The sequence below is a fragment of the Eumetopias jubatus genome, unplaced genomic scaffold, assembly GCF_037043125.1.
Source record: "Eumetopias jubatus isolate StellerSeaLion01/CBP00866 unplaced genomic scaffold, mEumJub1_p1.0 scaffold_14, whole genome shotgun sequence".
Classification (NCBI taxonomy): domain Eukaryota; kingdom Metazoa; phylum Chordata; class Mammalia; order Carnivora; family Otariidae; genus Eumetopias; species Eumetopias jubatus.
This window is the reverse complement of record NW_028274820.1, coordinates 68,522,807-68,544,359: the sequence shown is the minus strand read 5'-3', so window position 1 is coordinate 68,544,359 and position 21,553 is coordinate 68,522,807. Positions and strand designations below refer to the sequence as shown.

Sequence of the window (21,553 nt, the reverse complement as noted above, 5' to 3'; positions counted from 1 at the left end):
GTATCAGATATGCTTTAAAAAAATCCTTTGATTTATGACGTGATACATTATCTAGAGAAGGAGAGAAAGTGAAGTGTTCACTGAAGAGTGAACAGCAGTGTAGTTTTTATAGTTCAAACAAAAGTAGTATCAAGTATGCAAAATTGATCACTCTATTACCCTTTTTGTTTTTGTTTCTTCCATGCTCTTTAGTACCTATCTTCCCCACTCCCCACGGGTAAACATGTGAGTAATTTGAGTCTCTTAACCACCAGTACTTATCCTTGGGTCCTTCTCCTCCACAAATAGCACAGCACCTATTAACACAAACCTAGGAAATATAGAGGTAGGTAAGTCGCTGGTATCAAGGGGAGACTACAGGCAGGAACTCAGTTACTCCTCTCGTCTTATGTCCCAAAGCCTGTAGAAACTTGTGACACAAAGCCTCTAGAAACTTGAATAAGGGGACCTTATTATAACATAAGGTAGTTATTCCGAGATTGCTGAGTGGTTATGGAGTGAAGGTATTTATCCTGCCTTTGGGTTATCTGTTGTCTTTTTTTACCATATACAGAGGGCTGAGATTTCCAAACCTCTGACACTTCTGGCTTCATTTAATCAAACCTTGAGGCTATTATTCAGGTAAATCCTATATCTTTTATCTGGAGTTGGGAATTTGCATCTCTAGGATACCTAGTTTGCTAAATCACTCCTTATTCAAGAATGTCTAAACATATCCTGCAGGAAGTATTTAGGCATAGAAAGGGATACAGGCAGAAGCTGTGAGATTTCAGAGATTTCCTACAATAGGAGACTCACATAAAATTTTCTGGTGGTGTTTGAAACAGGCTTAAATTGAAATCAATGGCTTAATTTGCCAGCAGAGGTAGAATTTTTTTTTTTAAGAGCCTGATTTTTAAAAGGAGGAATTAACCTAGAGGAATTAATCTGTCATGAAAATTTGAAGACAAGTAGACTGAGGGAGGTAAACTACCTAGACAACTCACAGTTCACCTGCTTGGGACCCCAAGACTTGATTTTTGAAGCATGTGCTCACAGTGCTTTTCCAGGTAGCTCAAAGTGAGTTCATCTGTGCTTTTAACAGAGCTGTAGCCAAGAAGATGCTCACTTTCGCCATTTATCAGGAAACTTCTAGATCGGTGCCACTCAACGTTAGTCTATGCACTGGCAGCATTGACTTTACCAGGGACCCACCTAGACCAACTGAATCAGAATCTCTGGACTGAGGCTCAATGATCAATTTTTAAACAAGTTCTCCAGAGGATTCTTGACCATATTAATATTTGAGAACTACTGACTTAATTCACCCTGAGCAAGTCACCTCTCTGTCCTTGGGGTATCTGTTCACAAAATAAAGAGGTCAACTTGGATGATGTCACTAGAGCCTTTGGAGCTCTTCCAGGATCAGTCTCTCTCCCTTCTTTGTTTTTTTTTTTCCATTTTGATTAATGACTGACAGAGTATAAAGGAAGATTTTGAGAGCCAGATCATGTGGTAAGCCATGCCCCCTCTCACCCTAAAGAAACTAGGACACCAGTAGTTACAATAAACACATGGACTATTTGATTAAGCATGTATGGAATTCTGAAACTCAGGAGGAAAAAAGTCATCCTGCTGTATACAGAGGTAAACAGCAATTAAAATGTGTAAGCAAAACAACATCCTAGCTCTGTGCAGAAATAATGACCATCACAATAACAGTAAGCATCCCTGGCACCCACATTGTGGGCTTTATTTATTTATGTATTTATTTATGTATTTATTTATTTATTATTATTATGTTCAGTTAGCCATTGTATAGTAGTACATCATTAGTTTTTGATGGAGTGTTCAATGATTCATTAGTTGCCTGTAACACCCAGTGGGCTTTGTATATAATTTCCCTCTAGAAGGAGCCAGAGCTGCCTGTTGGAGAAAAATGAGGGAGAGGAAAGATTTCTAGGTTTTAAAAGATGTAGTAAACAAATCAACAAAGGCAATGTAGAGGCCCTGTTTGGAACCCAACTCAAGAAACCAACTGAAAACAGTATGAGGTGATTAGGAAAATTTGAACAATAACTGACTATTTGATAATACTGAGGAATTATTTGGGGCAAGATAATAGTATTATTGTTATTTTTTTAAGAAAGGAGTCCTTACCTTTTAGAGATACATATCAAAGTGTGGATATAACATCTGGGTTTTCTTCAAAATGATAGAGTTGTAGGGGTTGGGTTGGGGAGAGGAAGAAATCAAACCAGAGCAGCTGTGAGTCAAGTTGGTAGCTGGGTAAAGGGTACATGGGGGTTCATTGCTCCTTGCACTATAGAAAGAAAGGCCAGTTGACAAACAACTGACACATTTGAGTCCCCGTTGCTGTGCTCCCTGCTCTCACATTCAATCCCTAGGCCTCCCTCACCCTTAGACCTTAGGTATTTTCCACACCCATTGGGAGTTACTTGTGGTGATCTGATCTTTACCATTGACATTAGTAGAAACATCTAGTTTAAGACTGCCCTTTACAGATACTTCTTTTATCTGTGCCCTTAATGAATTGTGTTGACAAGGTAAAGTGACCTGCCATCAATGGTTTTCAAATAAGTGAAAATTAAAATGGTAAGATCTTTTTCATCTATAAAATTAGTGAAGTAAAACATCATGACAGTCATCAGTCATGATGGCAAAGGTGAGGTACCACTGTTCATTAGAGTTGAAATTAGCCCCACATTTCCAGAAGTCAATTTGGCAATCGATGGCTAGGTCACAAATCGTAATCATGCTCTTTGAGGCAGTAATCCCTCTTCTAGGAATTATTAAGAGCGATACCAGCAATATGTACAAAATGTACAGACTAGACACAAAGAGGTTGTTAACTGTAAGTTAATTATGCTGCACACATATGATGTATTAAACCTCTGAAATGCCTAAATAAAATAAAAAATTCATGTGATAAAGAAGACAAGACTGTTTATACACTGATCTCTACATAATCTGAATATATGTATTCACTGAAAATGACTATATCAAATATTTAAGAGTAGTTGGTTTGGGCAGTTGGATTATGAATGATTTTAATTTCTTTCTGTATACTTTTTCAGTGGTTTTTGTAAAAATTTTTGTAATAATAAGAATACTAGTTTCATAATCATAAAAATTTTTAAACACTAGTTTTAATATTTCTTCACCATGCAAAATTGCCCTATACTTCTTAATTGCCTGATGTTAATGACTTTGATGACAGAAACAAAACAGCCATAGATACACTCAGGATCGGTGCTTATTGCTTGTGCATTTAATGTAGTTTTCCTTGGCTCAGTTAAAAAATATAGTTTAGTAAGAACTCCATCTCAAGGTCATTTGGATGACAAATGAGATACTCTATAAAAAAATCTTTATAAGCCTTTAATTCTGACAGGATCACAGACTAGATTCAGAGTCAACCATTTTTCCTCATCATGCTTCACTATGGCCACTTAAAAAATTACATCCTTAAACCTGCTGGGCTGCTCTGATGGTTTAAAAAAGCTAATTCCCAGATCAAAAGCATCTTAGAGGTTACATATTATCTAAGAGGTCATACACACTCCAATGTCCTTTTCAATTTAGGAAATTTCTTTCACATCCAGACATTTCCATCGCCATAGAATTCATATTCTTGTTTTGCAAGGCAGTCTGTAGCACTGTTAGACAAAAGTAATTGCTGGAAAGTTCTTTATTATATTATACAGAAGTTTACCTCCCTAATGACCCCACAATATAGTTAATAGGTTTGTTCTTGGGAGCTTTACAATGTCAGTGTTTTTTGGTTTTTTTTCCTTTCTAAATGATATTTCTTCATCAACTGAATATTCCTGTCTTTTTCTGTCAACTTTTGTACCCTTCTGTACTTACTTCAGGTAAGTAAGTAAGGTTACCAGCTTAGTGTAGAATTATAAGCTTTGGTACTGGAGTCCTGCCTTTATCATTTACTAGCTGGGCTGTCTTGGGCAAGTACTGAGTTTTCCTCATCTGTAAATTGGAGTATTATAATACTGTTTTACTTGCAGGCAGATAATCTACATAAAACCCATCAAGAGGATTTGGTATAGAGATGGCACTCTATAAATGTTCATCATGAATAAGGGTGATAAAGATGGTATGATTTACTTCCTCATATGGCCAGACTATTTGGACACTCTGGTTAATCAGTGTCCTTCTTAAGTATAATGTCACAACTGGAGGAATAATCTTGTATAATCAGGAAAACTCAGAATTGGTGGGACATACCACTTGATCTGGATATTAGCTATTTGAAACTGACCAAGTTATTTATTCCTCTAAGCTTTTATTTCCTCCTCTGTAAAATAGGAATGATAAGATTATCTGCTTTGCAAGTTTGTTGTGAAAATTTAGGAGTAATACTACACTAAGGTACTAAATATGTGCAAATCATGGTTCTAAGGACTATATTTAAACACACTTAGTATGATCTTGGCAAGCGGTAAACATCCAATAGTATTATGACAGGAGAAGATCTGGGAGGTTCAGAGTGCAGCTGTCTGCTTCTAGGGTGACATTTTTGCCCTGGGCACAGAGTCTGAGGTTACCCCACCCCTGAGAAACCCCACACATATCTAACCACATTTCTGCCTGCCTCCACTGCCAGATACTTTAACAGGAAGGAGATAAAGGGAAGAAAAAGAGAAGAAGCTTGGGGAAGCACGGGGGAGAAAGAGGAAGGGGGAGAGACCGTGGGAGTGAGAGAGAAGTAGGGAACATACCAGGTGGGTGGTTGCCCTCAGAAACAGGGAAGAGGAGAAGAGTCACTAACACGAGAAGGGGCATCTCTTATTTTCCTTCATCCATGCCCAGTTTCTTTGCAAGTGTTTATGGTCAATCATTATGATTCACATGAAAATTTTTAAAAAGAACCCTACACAATCCAAACCATCACTTGCTTTTAAAATGGCAATGGCATGAAGAACAAAGAATATGAGCTTTGGTATCAGATGCATTTTCTTTTCTTTTCTTTTTTTTACATAGTTGCATTTTCATGATACGCCTCATTAAACCTTCCATTTGAATATCAGATTTGAAGTGTTGCCTTTAATTCATTGACTTAGATTCTTCTTTTGCCCTTCATTTGTGAATTCTTTAGCCCTGCCAGAAAAGTTAGGGCACTGTAGCAGGACAAAGATATTCCCACTTCCTCTTGGTACCCACAGGAATTTGGAGGATCAAGAAAAATTTTCTCCACTGGGAGAGTTTAACCTTGAGCCTTCTTAAATCTGGATAAATGCTTTAAGAAGCATTTTCATGTTCAGAGTGACTGATAGGCCTGAGCCCCCTGTGCTCTAAGTTTTAGAAGTTTACCTTTCCTAGTCTAGTGATTCTCAATCTGTTGACAAATTTGCACCATTTACCCCCTTCTCTGTATCCCCTAGACTTCCTGGCCAGAATTTAGAGTTAGATGCTACTAGTAATAAGGGGTCTCCCTGTGACAATTTGAAGGTGAAACTAAAGAGAAGCCATCACCTTTCCTTTGTAAACAGCACGCAGGCCCAAGGGCTTCTGGAGAGAGCAGAAAAGCCATTCTGGAGGAGGGTCTCAGGCTCCCACTGAATCACCCTCCTTGGAGCATAAACAGCTGTAGTTTTCAATGGCAGTTTTCTGAGATGCCTGTTCCTATGCTATATATTTTCTGAAGTTTTCAGAAAAAAAAAAAAAAAATGCAGCAGCAGCCCTTAATCTTTTCTCTCTCAGCCCTCCCAATGGTGTTGCAGCATCTGATCCTCTACATCCAATCCTTCCCTGTTTGGAACACCTAGAGTGATTTCAGGTTTTGTTTCATGGTACTCTTGTTGATGCCAGCTACACAATAGAATTGCCTGGGAAGCTTTTGAAAACATTGATGCATGGCTCCCGCTCTGGAGAGGGGCCGAGGCATCCATATTTTTAAAATGCTCTCCAAATATTTCCAATCGGCATCCAAAGATTAAAAGCCACTGTCTCAATCTCAAATTGAATTCCCAGCCTCAGGCTTTGGTTTCTTTTTTGTCAGACCCTCATTTCTTAGTCATTTCAAATCAGCTTTTTCAAGTCAGAGAACTCTCTCTATCCCTTCCCTCAACATGTTTTCCCAACACATTAATGAGAAGCCAGTATAAGCAATTTTCAAAGTGGCCTAGGTTTACTTGGTGTCTTACAGAAGGTACCTGGCAGAAGCAACTGTCAAAGCAAATATAAAAATATAAAGAAATAAAAGAATATACTAAAAGTAAATGATTAAAAAGATTGACCAGGCAATTTGAAAAATAACCAAAATTGTACTTTTGAAAATGCAAAATATGCCAATAGAACCAGCATCTCAAAGGACATATTAGACAAAGAAAATAAAAATTGGTGAACTGTATAATAGATATGAAAAAATTCCTCAGAATGCAGCACAGAAAGAAAAATATTAAGAGCAAACACACTGTATACCTTTCTTAACACTTTACATATCATTTCTCTTGTAATCCTTACAATAATCCCATAAAGCAGATACTATTGCTTCCCTGTTTTAGAGATGAGGAAACTGAGGCTTAGGAAGGTTAAGTAACTTGCACAAATTTACATACCTAATAAGAAAGCCATTATATTCAAGCCAGAGAGCCTGGCTTCAGTTTTGTTGCTTAGCAACTAGGTTATGTTCTTATCAAGAACATTGAAATCACAAAAAAGAAGTGACAGGGAGCCCAAATTTGTTCTAGAACAGAAGATAGAGCAAAGTAAAGGCAGTTTTTTGAGAGATAATGGCTGAGAATTTTCCAGAACTGATGAAAATTAATAATCATCAGGTTCAGTAAGTTCAAAAAATCTTAAGCAGGATGAAGAAAAAGAAAGCCATACTTAGAAAAGTGAAACTGCAGAATATTAAGGAAAAGGAGCTCCTGATGTTAAAGGCAGCCCATTAGAGAAGAGAGATCACCTAAAAAGAAAATACTTGGGTGCCTGGGTGGCTAAGTCGGTTAAGCATCTGCCTTGGGCTCAGGTCATTATCCCAGGGTCCTGGGATCGAGTCCCGCATCAGGTTCCCTGCTCTGTGAGGAGCCTGCCTCTCTCTCTCTCTCTTTCTCTCTCTCTCTCTGTCTCATGAATAAATAAATAAAATCTTTAAAAAAAAGAAAATACACAGACAAGTGGCTTCTTATAAGAAGCAGTGGAGGCCAGAATACAGTAGGATATTATCTTAAAAACAATGAGTAAAAATAACTATTGATATACAAAGTATACCCAGCAAAATTATCTTCCAAGAATATGGGCAAAATGAAGACTTTTGTACAAATAAAAATTGAAAGAGTGTAACACCAAATTATCTTTATTAAGAGAATACATAGAAGATATATTTAAGGAAGAAGGAAAGTTATACAAGAAGTGCAGTCTAAGTTACAAAGGAAAAAAATGCTAGTCAAAGGAACTGTAAATATATGTGTAAATCTAAATAGATTTTGTATAAAACAATAATATCTAACTTATTGGGTTAAAATACAAGACAAAACTAAAATACTGGGCAAAAATATATAACTTGGGAAGGGGTTTTCTGTCAATGTGTTCTAGGATCTGTGTATTGTTTGAGAGGAAAGTAAGACATTGTTTAACTTTAGGGTTCTTGAACTGATATGGAAGTTCATATTTCTTTGAAAACACTAAAAAGATAAAAATAGGGTGTGTATCATCCCTCTCTCTATCAAGTAAATAAATAAAATCTCTAAAAAGGCACCTAGGTGGCTCAGTCGGTTAAGCATCTGCCTTTGGCTCAGGTTATGATCCCAGAACCTTCTGGGTTTGAGCCCCATATTGGGCTCTCCGCTCAGCGGGAAGACTGCTTCTCCCTCTCCCTCTGCCTGCTGCTCTGCTTACTTGTGCTCTCTCTATCAAATAAATAAATAAAAATCTTTTAAAAGAATGTATGTCTTCCAAACTAGTAAAGAGGAAATTAAATGAAGAAAAGGCAAGTTCAATTGATTAAAAAGAAAAGAAAACAAGGAAGGAAAAAAAGAGGGAAGTAAGGGAAAAATGAAACCTACAAAAGGTACACAAATAGCAACAAATTGAAGGTAGGAATAGATGCACATTTCAGTAATAATTTATTTGAATGGACCAAACTCTATAGCTAAAAAAGATTATCAGACTTTCTGTCTAAAAATCCATTAGAAGCCCATTATTTAGGACACACCTTAAATAAAAGAACCTAGAAAGTTTGAAAGAAAAAAGTAGTGAAAAGCTACAGTAGGCAAACACGAACAAAAAAAAAAAAGAGAGAGAGAGAGAGAGAGAAAAGAAAGGAAGGAATTGCTATGTCTATACCATCATGATTACAAAACGGGCCTGAAGTTCTATATAATGAATGTTATAATAGAAATAGATACAGCTTAGGGGTGCCTGGGCGCCTCAGTCAGTTAAACATCTGACTCTTGACCTCAGTTCAGGTCTTGATCTTGGGGTGGTGAGTTCAAGCCCCACTGGGTGTGGAGCCTCCTTTAAAAAAAAGAACAAGAAGAGGAGAAATAGGTACAGTCTATTGTGAGGGAAAAGGGAACAGCACCTAAGTCTTCTCAGGGAAGTTAGGGGAAAAATTGAAAGAATTTATTTTAAGATTTTATTTATTTATTTGAGAGAAGAGAGAGAGAGATATATCGTGAGTTGGGGGGAGAGGAAACAGGACAAGCAGACTCGCTGCTGAGCGGGTAGCCTGACACGGGGCTCGATCCCACGACCCTAGGATCATGACCTGAGCCAAAGGCAGACGCTAAACCGACTGAGCCACCCACATGCCTCCTTTTTTTTTTTTTTTTTAAGATTTTATTTATTTATTTGAGAGGAGAGAGAGAGGGAGGGAGAATTTAAACGAAGAAAAGGAAATAAACATTTGGCCAATGTTTGTTGAGTAGTTGCCTATTCCTGGCCCTAACCTAGGGGATTTACTTGCATTCTCTCCTTATAATCCTTTGACAGCTCTCTGCGATAAGAATTATTACCTCCAGGTCAAGTAGGTTGCCTAGGCAGGGTTCATACATGGCTGAGCAGGAAACTGAATTCAATTCTATCAAACCAGAAAAGTCACCACGTGAAAACTGAGGTGTAAGTATACATGTGTAGAATTGACAGATAAAATGGAAGATACCCAGTTGATTTGAAATCCAGATAAACAAATATTTTTTTTAAGATTTTATTTATTTATTTTGACAGAGAGAGATAGCGAGAGAGGGAACACAAGCAGGGGGAGTGGGAGAGGGAGAAGCAGGCTCCCCGTGGAGCAGGGACCCTGATGTGGGACTCGATCCCAGGACCCCGGGATCATGACCTGAGCCGAAGGCAGACACTTAACGACTGAGCCACCCAGGTGCCCCCAAATAATTTTTTTTTGTACAAGTATCCCATGCAATATTTGTGACATACTAAAAAAAAAAAAAGTATTTACCACTTATCCAAAATTCAAATTTAACTCGGAGTCCTATATTTTTGTTTTCTAAATCTGGCAACTCTAGGCAGAGGTTAAAGGAAGGGGAGGACAGAGGTGTGCTGAGATATAATGGTGCTTAGCAAAGTCCCCCTTGGTCACAAAGCACGACTCCCCTTCTTTCTTCCTGTGACAACCCACTCAAATGTATGAAAAAATATTTATGGACTACTATTTTCTTAATTTTTCTTTAAGGGGGGTTTTAAGCTGAGCTTGTGGGTGAGGAACAACATAGGCTGGATTCTTCTAAATGAAAGAATATTATCTAGTGGGCTATATCTATAGAAATATGTAGGAGCTGGGTATAACTTAATATATAAATATGTATTAATTTGCATGAAAATAGCATTGTGTGATATTCAATTTTAAATACAAAATCATACCAATACTCATGTGCCAGTTACCCATACACACTTGTATTAGTTCTGCACATTTGGGGAATGGGAGATTCTAATTGAAAGTTCCTTTTAACCAAGAGCAGTGGCATAGCATGTGGTTGGAGAGGTTCAGAGTAGAACATCTCCTGCAATATGCCCCACCCCATCCTTCTACCCTCAAGTCACAGATGGCCACAGTCTGATATGGTGATGATAGCTGATCTTTGCTTTCACTGGCACGTGATGTTATGCATTGCTAAAAGAGGAATCTATAAAAAGGAAATAGGGTGCTGAGGCTAGATGACACAATGTTCTTCTGTTGGTTTGGTACTGAATTCCAGTTTCCACATTTACTCCCAAGCCCTAACTTTTCAAAAAGTCAGACTGTAACAAAATGCCCTTTGCCCTAAGTTTATTCTGATCATATATTCTTTCTTTGAAGATTCAGAGGGTAACCCAAGGGTTTTTTTATGCTCTCAGGCCACCAATTCAATAATTTATTAAAATTGAGCCATAAGGCTCCTCCTGGCAAAAAAAAAAAAAAGAAAATTGAGGCATAGGGTATAATGAAACAAATGTAAGGCTTAACACCAGCTCTACCACAGTCTGGATAACTGAGAACAAGTATTTAGCGTCTGAGCTTCAGTTTAGTTAACAAGAGTTTTCCTTTAAGGAACAAGGAAAGGAAGCACAGAATAATTGTTAGGTAGGCCCTTTGGCCTCTTGAGATGCAGTTCCCACTATACAGGATCACAGAAGCAAATGGTGTGAGGCACCATCCTGGATTCTGTCATGCTCAGAAACTGGTAGTTTATTTAAAATATTTTTGGCAGTTTTTCCAGGCTCCAGAAATGTGAGAAATAAATTTCTGTTGTTTATTAAAAAAATGAAGTAAAGTATAATTTTTTGGCAGTTTTATTAAAACACCACAAATTTATAGTTATGCATATTTAACTATTATGTATATTTACAGTTTTTAAATTAACAACTTACATGTATTTTTTAAAGATTTATTTGAGAGAAAGAGCACTGCATGTGTGCACAAGTGGGGAAAGGGGCAGAAGGAGAGGGAGAGAATCTCAAGCTGACTCCCCGCCGAGTGCAGAGCCCAAAGTGGGGCTCAGTCCCACGACTCATGAGATCAGGACCTGAGCCTAAATCTTGAGTGGGATACTTACCGAGTGAGCCACCCAGGCACCCCCTATAATTTATACATATTTAATTTAATTATTCAAACTATAAAATACGTTTTTAAAAAATCCAAATTGATTTGGGATTTCTGGCTACTTATAATCTAGATCAAGTGTTTACAAACTACAGTTTAACAGCCAAATCCTACCTGCCAGCTGATTTTATAAGTAAAGTTTTATTAGAACACAGCTACATGCAGATATCTGCTCATGTATGATCTATGGCTGCTTTCCTGCTACAAGGACAGCTGAGTGACCATGGAAGGGACTATATAAGTTGCAAACCAAAAATATTTACTATGATTGTTTTTACAAAAAAAATTTTTTGCCAGTCTCTGATTATAGATCAAAGGATTTCTTTTTCTGTTGTAAGTAAAGTTGAAAGCAATTTATCTATCTATCTATCTATCTATCTATCTATCTGATAATCTATCTATCTATCTATCTATCTAGATTTTATTTTTTTAAGTAATCTCTGTGCCCAGTGTGGGGCTAAAACCCACAATCCCAAGATCAAGAGTCACACACTCCACCAATTGACCCATGTAGGCACCCAAAAAGCAATTTAGAGTGAGGGGCAAGAATTCGTTCATGGGTTCCAATGGTGCCAACAAAGCAACACCATACCAGACTGGAAGCTTCTGTGGTTAGAAGTCGGCTAGATCTGGCTTCTAACCCCACCTTATATAGAGAATATACTGTGAGATCGAGGATTAAAGCTTAGTGTGATGTTGGACATAGTAAGTGTCAATAAATGTTCAATCTCTTTATTTAAACAAATATTAAGTAAGTATTAGCTTTTCCCCGATACTCTGTTTCATTTCGGAAGTGAGAAAGAGTGAAGGGGAGCTGTCAGTTATGGTCACCCTGATAAATTGAGACAATAAAAGGCCCCTGTGTAATTTTGTCTAAGCATAGACAAAAACAAGGTCACTGAACCACACAGGAAGTACCAAATATACCCTTTTTGAGTTAAAATTAATGACGCTATTTCTTCACTAAAGCATAAAATTGCCTCTGCTTTCTGACAGCATCCAGTATGGAACAAACCCCTACTTTCTTAGAACCCCCTCCTCACCAAATCACTCCACCAAAGCCCAAATCCTATAATAGATTGTTTCTAACACCATCTTACTGAGTTCCCCGTGGTCCCCCGGGGTGTGTGTTCTCCCTCCCTGCAATGAGTAATAAACCAGAGTTCTTCAACTACAGGTGTCCCTGTGGTCTTTGACTGGATGTCATTGACAGATGGGAGAGAGAGAGAGGAATAGTTTCAGTTTGTTTTATTATAAGAACTATAAACTCTATGGTGTCAGTAGGAAGGAAGAAGGGGGATAATTACTGAATAATACTGTGTCCTGGGCATTTTTTCATTTGTTAATACTTTTGACCCTTACTATTCTCATTTCAGTTAGATGTGATCTTTTTTATCAACACAAAAGCTGAGGCTTATTGGAGTTGACCAAGGAGTGGGGCATGGCAGATGTGTTTGTCACTTAGAAGTATACAAAGGCTGAGAGACTCATGATTTTTTATAAAGAAAGCCTAGCTAAAAGGAATAAAGATGTCTCCCCCCTGTGATAGTCTCTCTTGTATGTATCGAACAGTGCTGGGCACCCAGGCCAGGATGCACAGATCATCTCTTTCAACATTTTAGAAACTTCTCTATTCCTCCTCAGAGGCACAAGCTCTTGGAGCAGCTGGTAGTTATGTCCTTGCTCTTAGCTAACTTAAAATAGAAGGTTAGGGGGTGCCTGGTTGTTTCTGTGGGTTAAGCGTCCCACTCATGAATGTGGCTCAGGTCATAATCTCATGGGTTGTGAGACTGAGCCCCGTTGGGCTCCACGCTCAGCAGGATGTCTGCTTGAGATTCTCTCCCTCTGCCCCTCCCCCCACTCATGGGCACGCACTCTTTCTCTCTCAAATAAATAAATAAATCTTAAAAAATAGAAGGTTAGGAACCTGGGATGAGAAAGAACCAGCCTCTAAACCACTCAGGGAATTCATTCAAACCGCTGCTGCCCCATCTCAGACCGCTGGATCAGAATTTATAGGGAGACTTTGAAATTGGTGCTCTTAAGTTGATCAGGTAATTCTGATACAAACCCCCTTTGAGAATCAATGCCTTAATGTAACTGACTGTCATATTCCTTGTTAGTCCTCCAAATTTCATACCACAAGTCTCAGTTGGGAGTCCTCATCTTTCCGTCTTCACTGACCTTTCTACTCACTAAGTTACTCCAGCACTCAGAGTTCATATCATGCAAGTCCTGCCTGAGTATGGAGGCTGCCAGGGAAAACTCAGGACTTGAAGACAAAATTCACTGTCCTGACTAGCAACAGTATCCAGGTGACCTTAATCTTTGATTCTGTCATTAGCAGTGTAAAGGAAAAATGATCTAAACCTAGCCTGGAACAGAGCTTTTTGTGTAATCCACTTCAGTCTGTTCTTCTGGGAATCAATTAGTATTCTTGATAAAAGGCTTTCAATTTTTTCTAATAAGCCTTAATGGTATTAAGACCTGGTGTAGAAAACTAGCTACCTATACATCATTTGGCTAATGATTTTTACTCAACATTCTTTTTATGTAGTCTAATAAAAATTATCTAACCATGTTTTTTTCTGTAAATGTCTGCCAAGAGCAACATCTTAGTATTGGCCCATTTCAGATCTTTTTCTATGAAAATAATTTGGCATTAAACTTTCAAGTTCTTTTAATTCAATTTTCTGAAAAATTTAATAGTAAAATGAAGATTATTATACCTACCTCCTGCTTATAAGCCATTAAAAATTTGACAAATATAGGTTCTCATAATGACATGAACTTTGCATTTGTTTTACATGGATAAATTGTGTCTTTCCAAGTGTGTTAATGTCTCCTAGACAGAAGAGGTCATAAACGTCTTTGAGTATTTCTACATGTCTCTCTGCCTATACTATCATAAAGAGTGAAGTAGGTATAATGCCTATTTTACTGTTAAAATTTTTTCCTGAAAACAATTAAGAGAACCTAAAAAGTTTTATGTCATATTTATTTCATGAGAAGAGATCTAAAACAGGCCAATTTAACAGTTTAGAAGAGATCTAAAACAGGCCAATTTAACAGTTTTAGAAGAGATCTAAAACAGGCCAATTTAACAAATTCTACCTAGAATTTGCTCTAGGTAGAGATATTTTTAGGGTATATTGTATAAAAATGGTGTATGGAGAGAGAGATTGGGGGGTGCGGATTGATGAATGAGAAATTTTCCTTCATCAATCTGCCAATTTTTTTTAATACTTGCATATCTTGTCCAAATCCCATCTAAAGCTTCTCTAAGTTAGGCCCCTTCATAGAATAAAGTCTGTGATAGATACGGTCACTGCTTTACAAAGAGATTACAATCTAGGGAAAAGATAAGACCTGCATTAAAATAATCTTAGGCAGTGTGTGATAAATTACATGAGTGCCATTGTACAGATGTCTTGAAATAATCAGAAATACATATATTTGGCTCTACCCCCCTGCCCCCGGTCCCTTACACAGGACTCCCTAACCCCTTGTAAATCCCTAAGTGATAAGAGCACTAGGAGCATCTTTTGTTTCATGGTGGTGATTCTCGGTGAGCTCCCAGATAGCCTCTGGATTGGGGCTGGTCACTAGAAAGACCAAATCCCAGTTAGAAACTTGGGATTTTCAGCCCCATTCCCATTCTCCAGAGAGGGGAGAGGGGCTGGAAATGGAGCTAATAACTGATCGTGCCAAATGAGGAAGTCTCCATAATATCCCAAGAGAAGGGGAGTAGGGGCTTTGGAGACCTTTCAGGTTGGTAAACATATCCACACTGGGAGAGGACGGGACGTGTACCCTAACTCAACAGGGGCGAGAGCTCCAGCGCTCAGGGCCCCGACTCAGACTTTGACTTATGTATCTCTTCATCTGGCTGTTCATTTGTTCCTTTATCATATCCTTTCATGAACTGGTAAACCTTAAGGTGTTTCTCTCAGTTCTTGAGATGCTGTAGCAAACTTGGAGGCTCTTATTTCTATCTGCAACACTGTAATTTTTTCAGTTGTCATCAAGCCTTCCGTATAGTTCCCAGGCTAGCAAACTACAGCCTGTGGGCCAGGCACTTGTTTTGCTAAATAAAGTTTTTAACTGATCACAGATATTCATTTATGTACTATCTATGGCTGCTTTTGCATGACACCTGTAGAGTTGAGTAGTTGTGACAGAGATTGTATGGCCTCTGAAGCCTAAGATATTTATTATCTAGTCCTTCAAGAAAAAGTTTGCCTGGGCGCCTGGGTGGCTCAGTCGGTTAAGCGACTGCCTTTGGCTCAGGTCATGATCCCGGAGTCCCGGGATCGAGTCCCCCATCAGGCTCCCTGCTCGGCAGGGAGTCTGCTTCTCCCTCTGACCCTCTTCCCTCTCGAGCTCTCTATCTCTCATTCTCTCTCTCTCAAATAAATAAATAAAATCTTAAAAAAAAAAGAAAAAAAAAGGAAAAAGTTTGCCAAAAAACTTTGTTACAGATTCAAATTAGTTATGTTTGAGAAGGAACCAGAGGCATCTGGAGTGAAGCCAACCAGAAAGGTTCAGAGCTGATGTGCAGCTAGATCCCCGGGCAGCAATCAGATGAGAGACACCTGCTGCCTTGGGCTTATCAAACATGAAAGCATGGCTCCAAGTGTTTCAGAAATTCTTTGAGAGGGGACTGAGCATCCTGTCATAACTTAAGCAAGACCCGGGACCTTAAACATAATTGGGTTATGTATTTGAGATCCCATTTATGAAGGTTTTAGGTTTTGGACTGTATGTGGGGCTAATCTCAATCCCTAAGGAGATCCAGGAATATGACTTTTAGCAAAACCTCTAAACAGTTGAACAAATGGTGCTATTTAATGCAGAGTGACACTGCACAGGCATGCTCTATAATTACAACCCAAAGTGAATGTTGCTATTTCCCTAACAGCCTTTAAAGGGGGAGAGGAGGTGAAGGCAGGGATGGAGGTGGGATGCACTTTTTTGAATAAGGACGTTTCAGGCATAACTCCAGATATATACAGGACTCTGCAGGCTTTTCATTAACACTTCTTAAATTGTTTAAGTCTTAAGATTAAAATTTCCCCAGAGAAGTGAATGAATCACAAACCAGCTATTGTAGCCTGAATTTCTCTTTCAGAAAATGAAATTATTCCTTGATAGAGAAGAGAGGTACATTTGGATGGCAAGTCATTCTCTACCCCATGTAGCTGTGGGCAGTCACCAGTGAATGGTGCTCAGACTTTGGCACCATTAATTGTCCAGGCAATGGAAATCAGGCTGAACTTCTTTATTAGGGAGCATAGTGATACCGTAAATTCTATTAGATCTGACTTTTGGATTGCCCAAGAAAGCCTACCATTTTTGGGTAATGCTCCAGCTGGTACAACCTTTTACCTGGTCTCAGCAGGAAACACTCAGATGCTGAGCATGCAGCTTTTTCTTACATAAAACATGACTCTCCCGTCACCCCATCCCATAGACTAGGTTACTGGAACATCTGTAACATGTGAATTGAATTCAACAATCTTTTTAAAAAAGATGACTTAATCCCTAGGAACTGCAATCTTTAGTTGACCAAGTATTTTGAAATCACAGTTATGTCCAAAGCCGAAAAGAGAAGCAATTTTTGGCAGTGGCAACTGTTCTTAGAGCATTTTGGGTTCTAAGCCTTCAGTATCAATGGCATATACTCTGCATGATGGTGTCTTCATCTTTTCATTCATTCATTCACTCATTAATTCATTCCAGAGATGTTGAGTACTTAGTATGTGACAAATATTTTCTCCAAATACAAAGATGAAAAAAGCATAGTTCCTGCTCTTAAGGAAATCATATTTTTAGGAAAGAGATTCTGCTTGGTTTAAGTTTGATTATGATTGTCATGACTAATACCATTGTCATCAAAAACAAGATGAGACAATAAGAATATCTGATTAATATTTTGACATAATCATACTACATTTGAAGACACTCTGCAAAGTAATATCTCAGAAATATCTAACTACAGAATTTTTCTCAAAGTTATTACTTTGAAGGCTATCACCAATTTGTGCATATTACAATCTTCTTTAATATATTTTTGACATGTTATTTTGGTCAAAATGTATTAACATCTATTATAGTGTTAGCACAGTGGCTTAGACATAGTAGACACCCAATAAACATTTCACTGAATTTTAGATAGGGGAAGCATCTTTAGGAATCAACTAGTCCTGTGGTCCTTGACCTTAATTGGGTTTTGGATCCTTTAAAATCTGATGAAATATGTGGACCTTTTTTTCCCATTAAAAAATAACATATTTACATACACTCAGATTTTTGTATACAATTTTAGGGGATTGGTGGATCACCCTATGTATCATCCATGAACTACTACATCTTCCATTTTATAATTGATGAAAATCATTGCCTAGAACAGGGGCTGGAAAATTATGGTCCCAAGGCCAAATATAGCTCATCTCCCATTTTTGTTCTGCCTGTGAGCTAAGAATGGCTTTTACATTTTTAAATGGTTTCGTATTACCTTCATAGTATCTTCAATTTTCCTTGTTGGCCTGCGAGACCTAAACTATTTACTATACAGTCCTTTATAGAAAAAATTTGCCAACCCCTGGCCTAGAATGGTTAGCAAATATTTTTTAAATCTCTCATCCAATTACTAGAAAATAGAAGACTAGGATTCGTACCATCTGATTCCTCATCTATTGGTCTTCTCATTACTCCTGTTGATCAGTTAAAATATTGACTAATTGATTCATTTAAGCCCAATAAAAAAGAAAACAAGGAGTTGTAATTCTGGTCCTTAATAAATTACTTAGATAAATAATTATGCAGTTATGTAGGAAGTTGAAATCCAGGAATTAAGTGACCCATCCAAAATTATATTATAAATTTATTAAAGAAGGAATATTAAACTCTCAAACCCAAGTTGTATGTTACTGATTTACTTTTTTTAAGCTTGTATTATATTCTATTTTACATATTTGAAGTGCAGTACTTCTTGTAAAGAGGAAATAAAGGTATAAAAGAAGCTTAATGTAAAATTATTTGAACAGTTGTTCTTAACTTTTAATTGTGTGATTTTAAAGTTATTTTCAGATTCCTCCTGTCATGTAGTACTGCAAAAATAGAATGAAAAGAATTACAATAACCGTTATTACACATTATTTTGAATGTACTTTTTAAAAAAATTTTATTATGTTAATGTTAGTCACCACACAATACATCATTAGTTTTTGATGTGGTGATCCACGACCCATTGTTTTCATATAATACCCAGTGCTCCATGCAGTACGTGCCGTCCTTAATACCCATCACCAGGCTAACCCATCCCCCCCCAATCCCTTCCCCTCTAAAACCCTGTTTGTTTCTCAGAGTCCATAGTCTCTCATGGCTCATCTCTCCCTCCGATTTCCCCCCCTTCATTTTTCCCTTCCTTCTCCTAATGTCCTCCATGCTATTCCTTATGTACTTCTTTTAGAAATTTCAAAGTACCTGATTACTATTGATTATTTTCTTCTATGGATTAGGGCTGCCAGAACAGTTTTAAATCATATGTGAGAATATTACCAGTGATAGAGTTTAAAAGATTTTCATAATGAAAAAAACACTTAAAATAGAAACATTTCAATAATGTGTAAATGCAATATCAGATGCCCTGAAGACCTCTATGATGGTTTTAGCCAGACTTCATTTTTCCTTTGTCAGATTCTGAAACCACTTTTGTTCATATTTAACCACTTAGAAAAACTAGATGTCACCTTCAGAGCAGTGTGTACTACACAGGAAGAGCTAGACAGTTCTTTCTACAAAGGAGGACTTGTGGTCAGAGTAAATAAGCTTGCTTTCTACAGCAAGACTGAAAATTGTGAATTAGAGCTTCATTGCCAAGTTCTGCATGCTCTCTCTATGCATAACCTTCATTCCTGAGCCCCCCACCCCAGGTCTTTTGCACTTACCTGAAAAAGCTAGGCTTCTCAAGGATGTGCAGAGATGGGCCACCTGTCTGAATTCCATATAGGATTCTTCTCTAATAGTAAGACTGCTTGGGCACTCCCATGGTCTGCGTGCACTTAAAAGGCCTGGCAGTTCACTAAAGCAAAAGGAAACCAAAGTGTTCTAAGTTCCGCAGAGTGTCAACAGCAACCACAAAACCTCAAAACTATTTCACACACTAGCACTGAAAAACCAGCCTCTTAAAATGAAAAGTCCAGGTTGCAAAATGACAGCAAGGCCAATTGTCAAGAAATACTAAGGTTTTATGACTACTGGAAGAATCCATTTTTAAAAAAATTCATTCAAACTGAATTTTGTAGATAATAGGGGAAAAAGTGATATTATCAAAAACAAAAAGGAGAAATAAACTGTGTTGTGTTTGGGATGAAAGATAATACATATATAATATTTCCTTCAGAAAATTATTTATAGAGTTGTTCTGTAACTCTTGGGAACCTAGAACTACTATTCTTATAATATATTTTGGTGATTAGCTCTGTCATTGATATTGACTATGAGATTAGTATGTTTGTCCACAGCCTCACTTTTTAGACTCTTAACATTATCTCTAAAAGAAGATATGCACACAGTCACAGAGATAAATGGGAAGTATTGAAAGAAAAATAAGTTCCTTGGGACCCCTGTGTGGCCGTCAGTTGAGCATCTGACTCTTGATTTTGGCTCAGGTCATGATCTCAGGGTCATGGGATCCAGTTCTGGGTCAGGGTCTGGGTTCAGCAAGGAGTTGGCTTGAGATTCTCTCTCTCCCATGGTGCCTCCCCCACTTGCTCTCTCTCTTTAAAATAAATAAATAAATCTTAAAAAGAAAAATAATTTCCTCAGACTGCTCTAATTTGCCTATTATGTTATATAACACTATAGTATTCTATAAATATTATAATTATTTTGCAAATCACATGGTAATGTATAGAAATCTGTGGGTTAAAAATGCTAATTTATTAAATATCATTTTAAATATACTCCAGTTTTCAGCTGTAATTTGACATTTCTGCATTAAAAAAACTATGCAGGGATCAAACACACCATCCCTGGGTTCTCTCTACTTTAAAGGCCCTAACTAGAATGATAATTTTGGTAATTTGTGATGATTTCTGGTGTCCTGTACAATGCTGAAGAATATTTTAGGCAAACATTTTGCAATTCCTGTTTCCCAGTCTTCACATTTCCCATTTTGAGCTTAATGTTATTAGTGCACCTGACTTCTGTTTTTTTAGTTTCAAGGGAAGGCCTCTTTGTCTGGAAAGTCTTTGACCTGGGGCAGAAGAAAGCAAAAGTAGATGAGTTCTCACTGTGTGGCTCCATGGTGTCCAATGAATATGAGCATCTCTCCTCTGAAGCCCTGGAGGCTGCACATACTTGTGCCAAAATGTACATGGTGAAAAGCTGTGGCAAAGATGGTTTTCCCATCAGAGTGCAGTTCCACCCCTTCCATGGCATCCTTATCTACAAGATGTTGTCCTGTGCTGGAGCTCACGGGCTCTCAACAGGTATGCGGGGTGCCTTTGGCAAGCCCTACGGCACAGTGGCCAGGGTCCACATTGGCCAAGTCATCATGTCCATCTGTACCAAGGTGCAAAACAAGGAGCATGTGACTGAGGCTCTGTATAGGGCCAAGTTCAAGTTCCCTGGCTGCCAGAAGATCCACATTTCCAAGAAGCAGGGCTTCACTAAATTTAATGCAGACAAATTTGAAGACATGGTGGCTGAAAAGTGCCTCATCCCAGATGGCTGTGGGGTCAGATACATCCCTAATTGTGGCCCCATGGACAAATGGCAGGCTCTGCCCTCATGAGAACCTCAGTACTGCCTCCTCCTTATTCATGCCCACCAACAAATCCTACTTTTGTCGAAAAAAAACCCAAACAAACCTGAAAACAAATCATCCAAGCATCCATTTCCACAAGTTAAAAAAATTAAGCCGAGGGAGAACAAAAAGAAACAAATAAAAATAAAAACAGATCTCAATAAAACATAAAACAAACATGTGCTAGAGAAAATAAATTTAAAAGGGGATTTTAAAAGACTAATAAATTTCATAAATCCCTGGGAAGACAGATCAAGAAAAAAAGAAAATGCACAAAATACCAATATCAAGAATGATTTTTATAAAAAACGGGCTTAACTATTGGTCCCATAGTTAAGAAAATGAAAACAAAAGGATATAACAATTTTGGGGTGATAATTTCAATGAAATGGTGAAATGACTTAAAAAGCCATAATTTACCAAAATGCCAAAAGAAGAAATATAAAATGCAAATAGTTTATTTACTATCTAGTAAATAAATTGAATCTGCAACTAAAATCCTTTGAGAGAAATTTCCATGCCTGTCTATTTTATTACTCAATTCCTCCAAACATTTAGAAATTAAATCAACTTGACATATACTATTCCAGAGCTTGGAAAAAGAGAAAAAATTTTCCAAGTTATTTTTTGAGGTCATCATAACTTTGATAGCGAATACTGGTAAGAACATTACAAAA

At 37.7% G+C, this 21,553-nt stretch overlaps 2 protein-coding genes and 1 long non-coding RNA gene across 3 annotated transcripts in view; 2 read left to right on the top strand and 1 right to left on the bottom strand.

The window, feature by feature from the left end:
- The window catches only part of LOC114210580 (putative G protein-coupled receptor 141), a 36,343-nt gene extending 17,164 nt beyond the window's left edge, over positions 1–19,179 (bottom strand). Inside the window, exon 1 of the mRNA XM_028104855.1 lies at positions 19,015–19,179. The gene's annotated coding sequence lies outside the window, so the exon portion shown is untranslated. The remainder of the gene's footprint in view (positions 1–19,014) is intronic.
- The window catches only part of LOC148162524 (uncharacterized), a 108,385-nt gene that overhangs the window by 9,229 nt on the left and 77,603 nt on the right, over positions 1–21,553 (top strand). The window lies entirely within an intron of this gene.
- On the top strand, positions 20,360–20,864 carry LOC114210611 (large ribosomal subunit protein uL16-like). Its single transcript, XM_028104876.2, has one exon. The coding sequence runs from the start codon at positions 20,373–20,375 to the stop codon at positions 20,862–20,864; it is 492 nt and encodes a 163-aa protein (XP_027960677.2). The 5' UTR covers positions 20,360–20,372.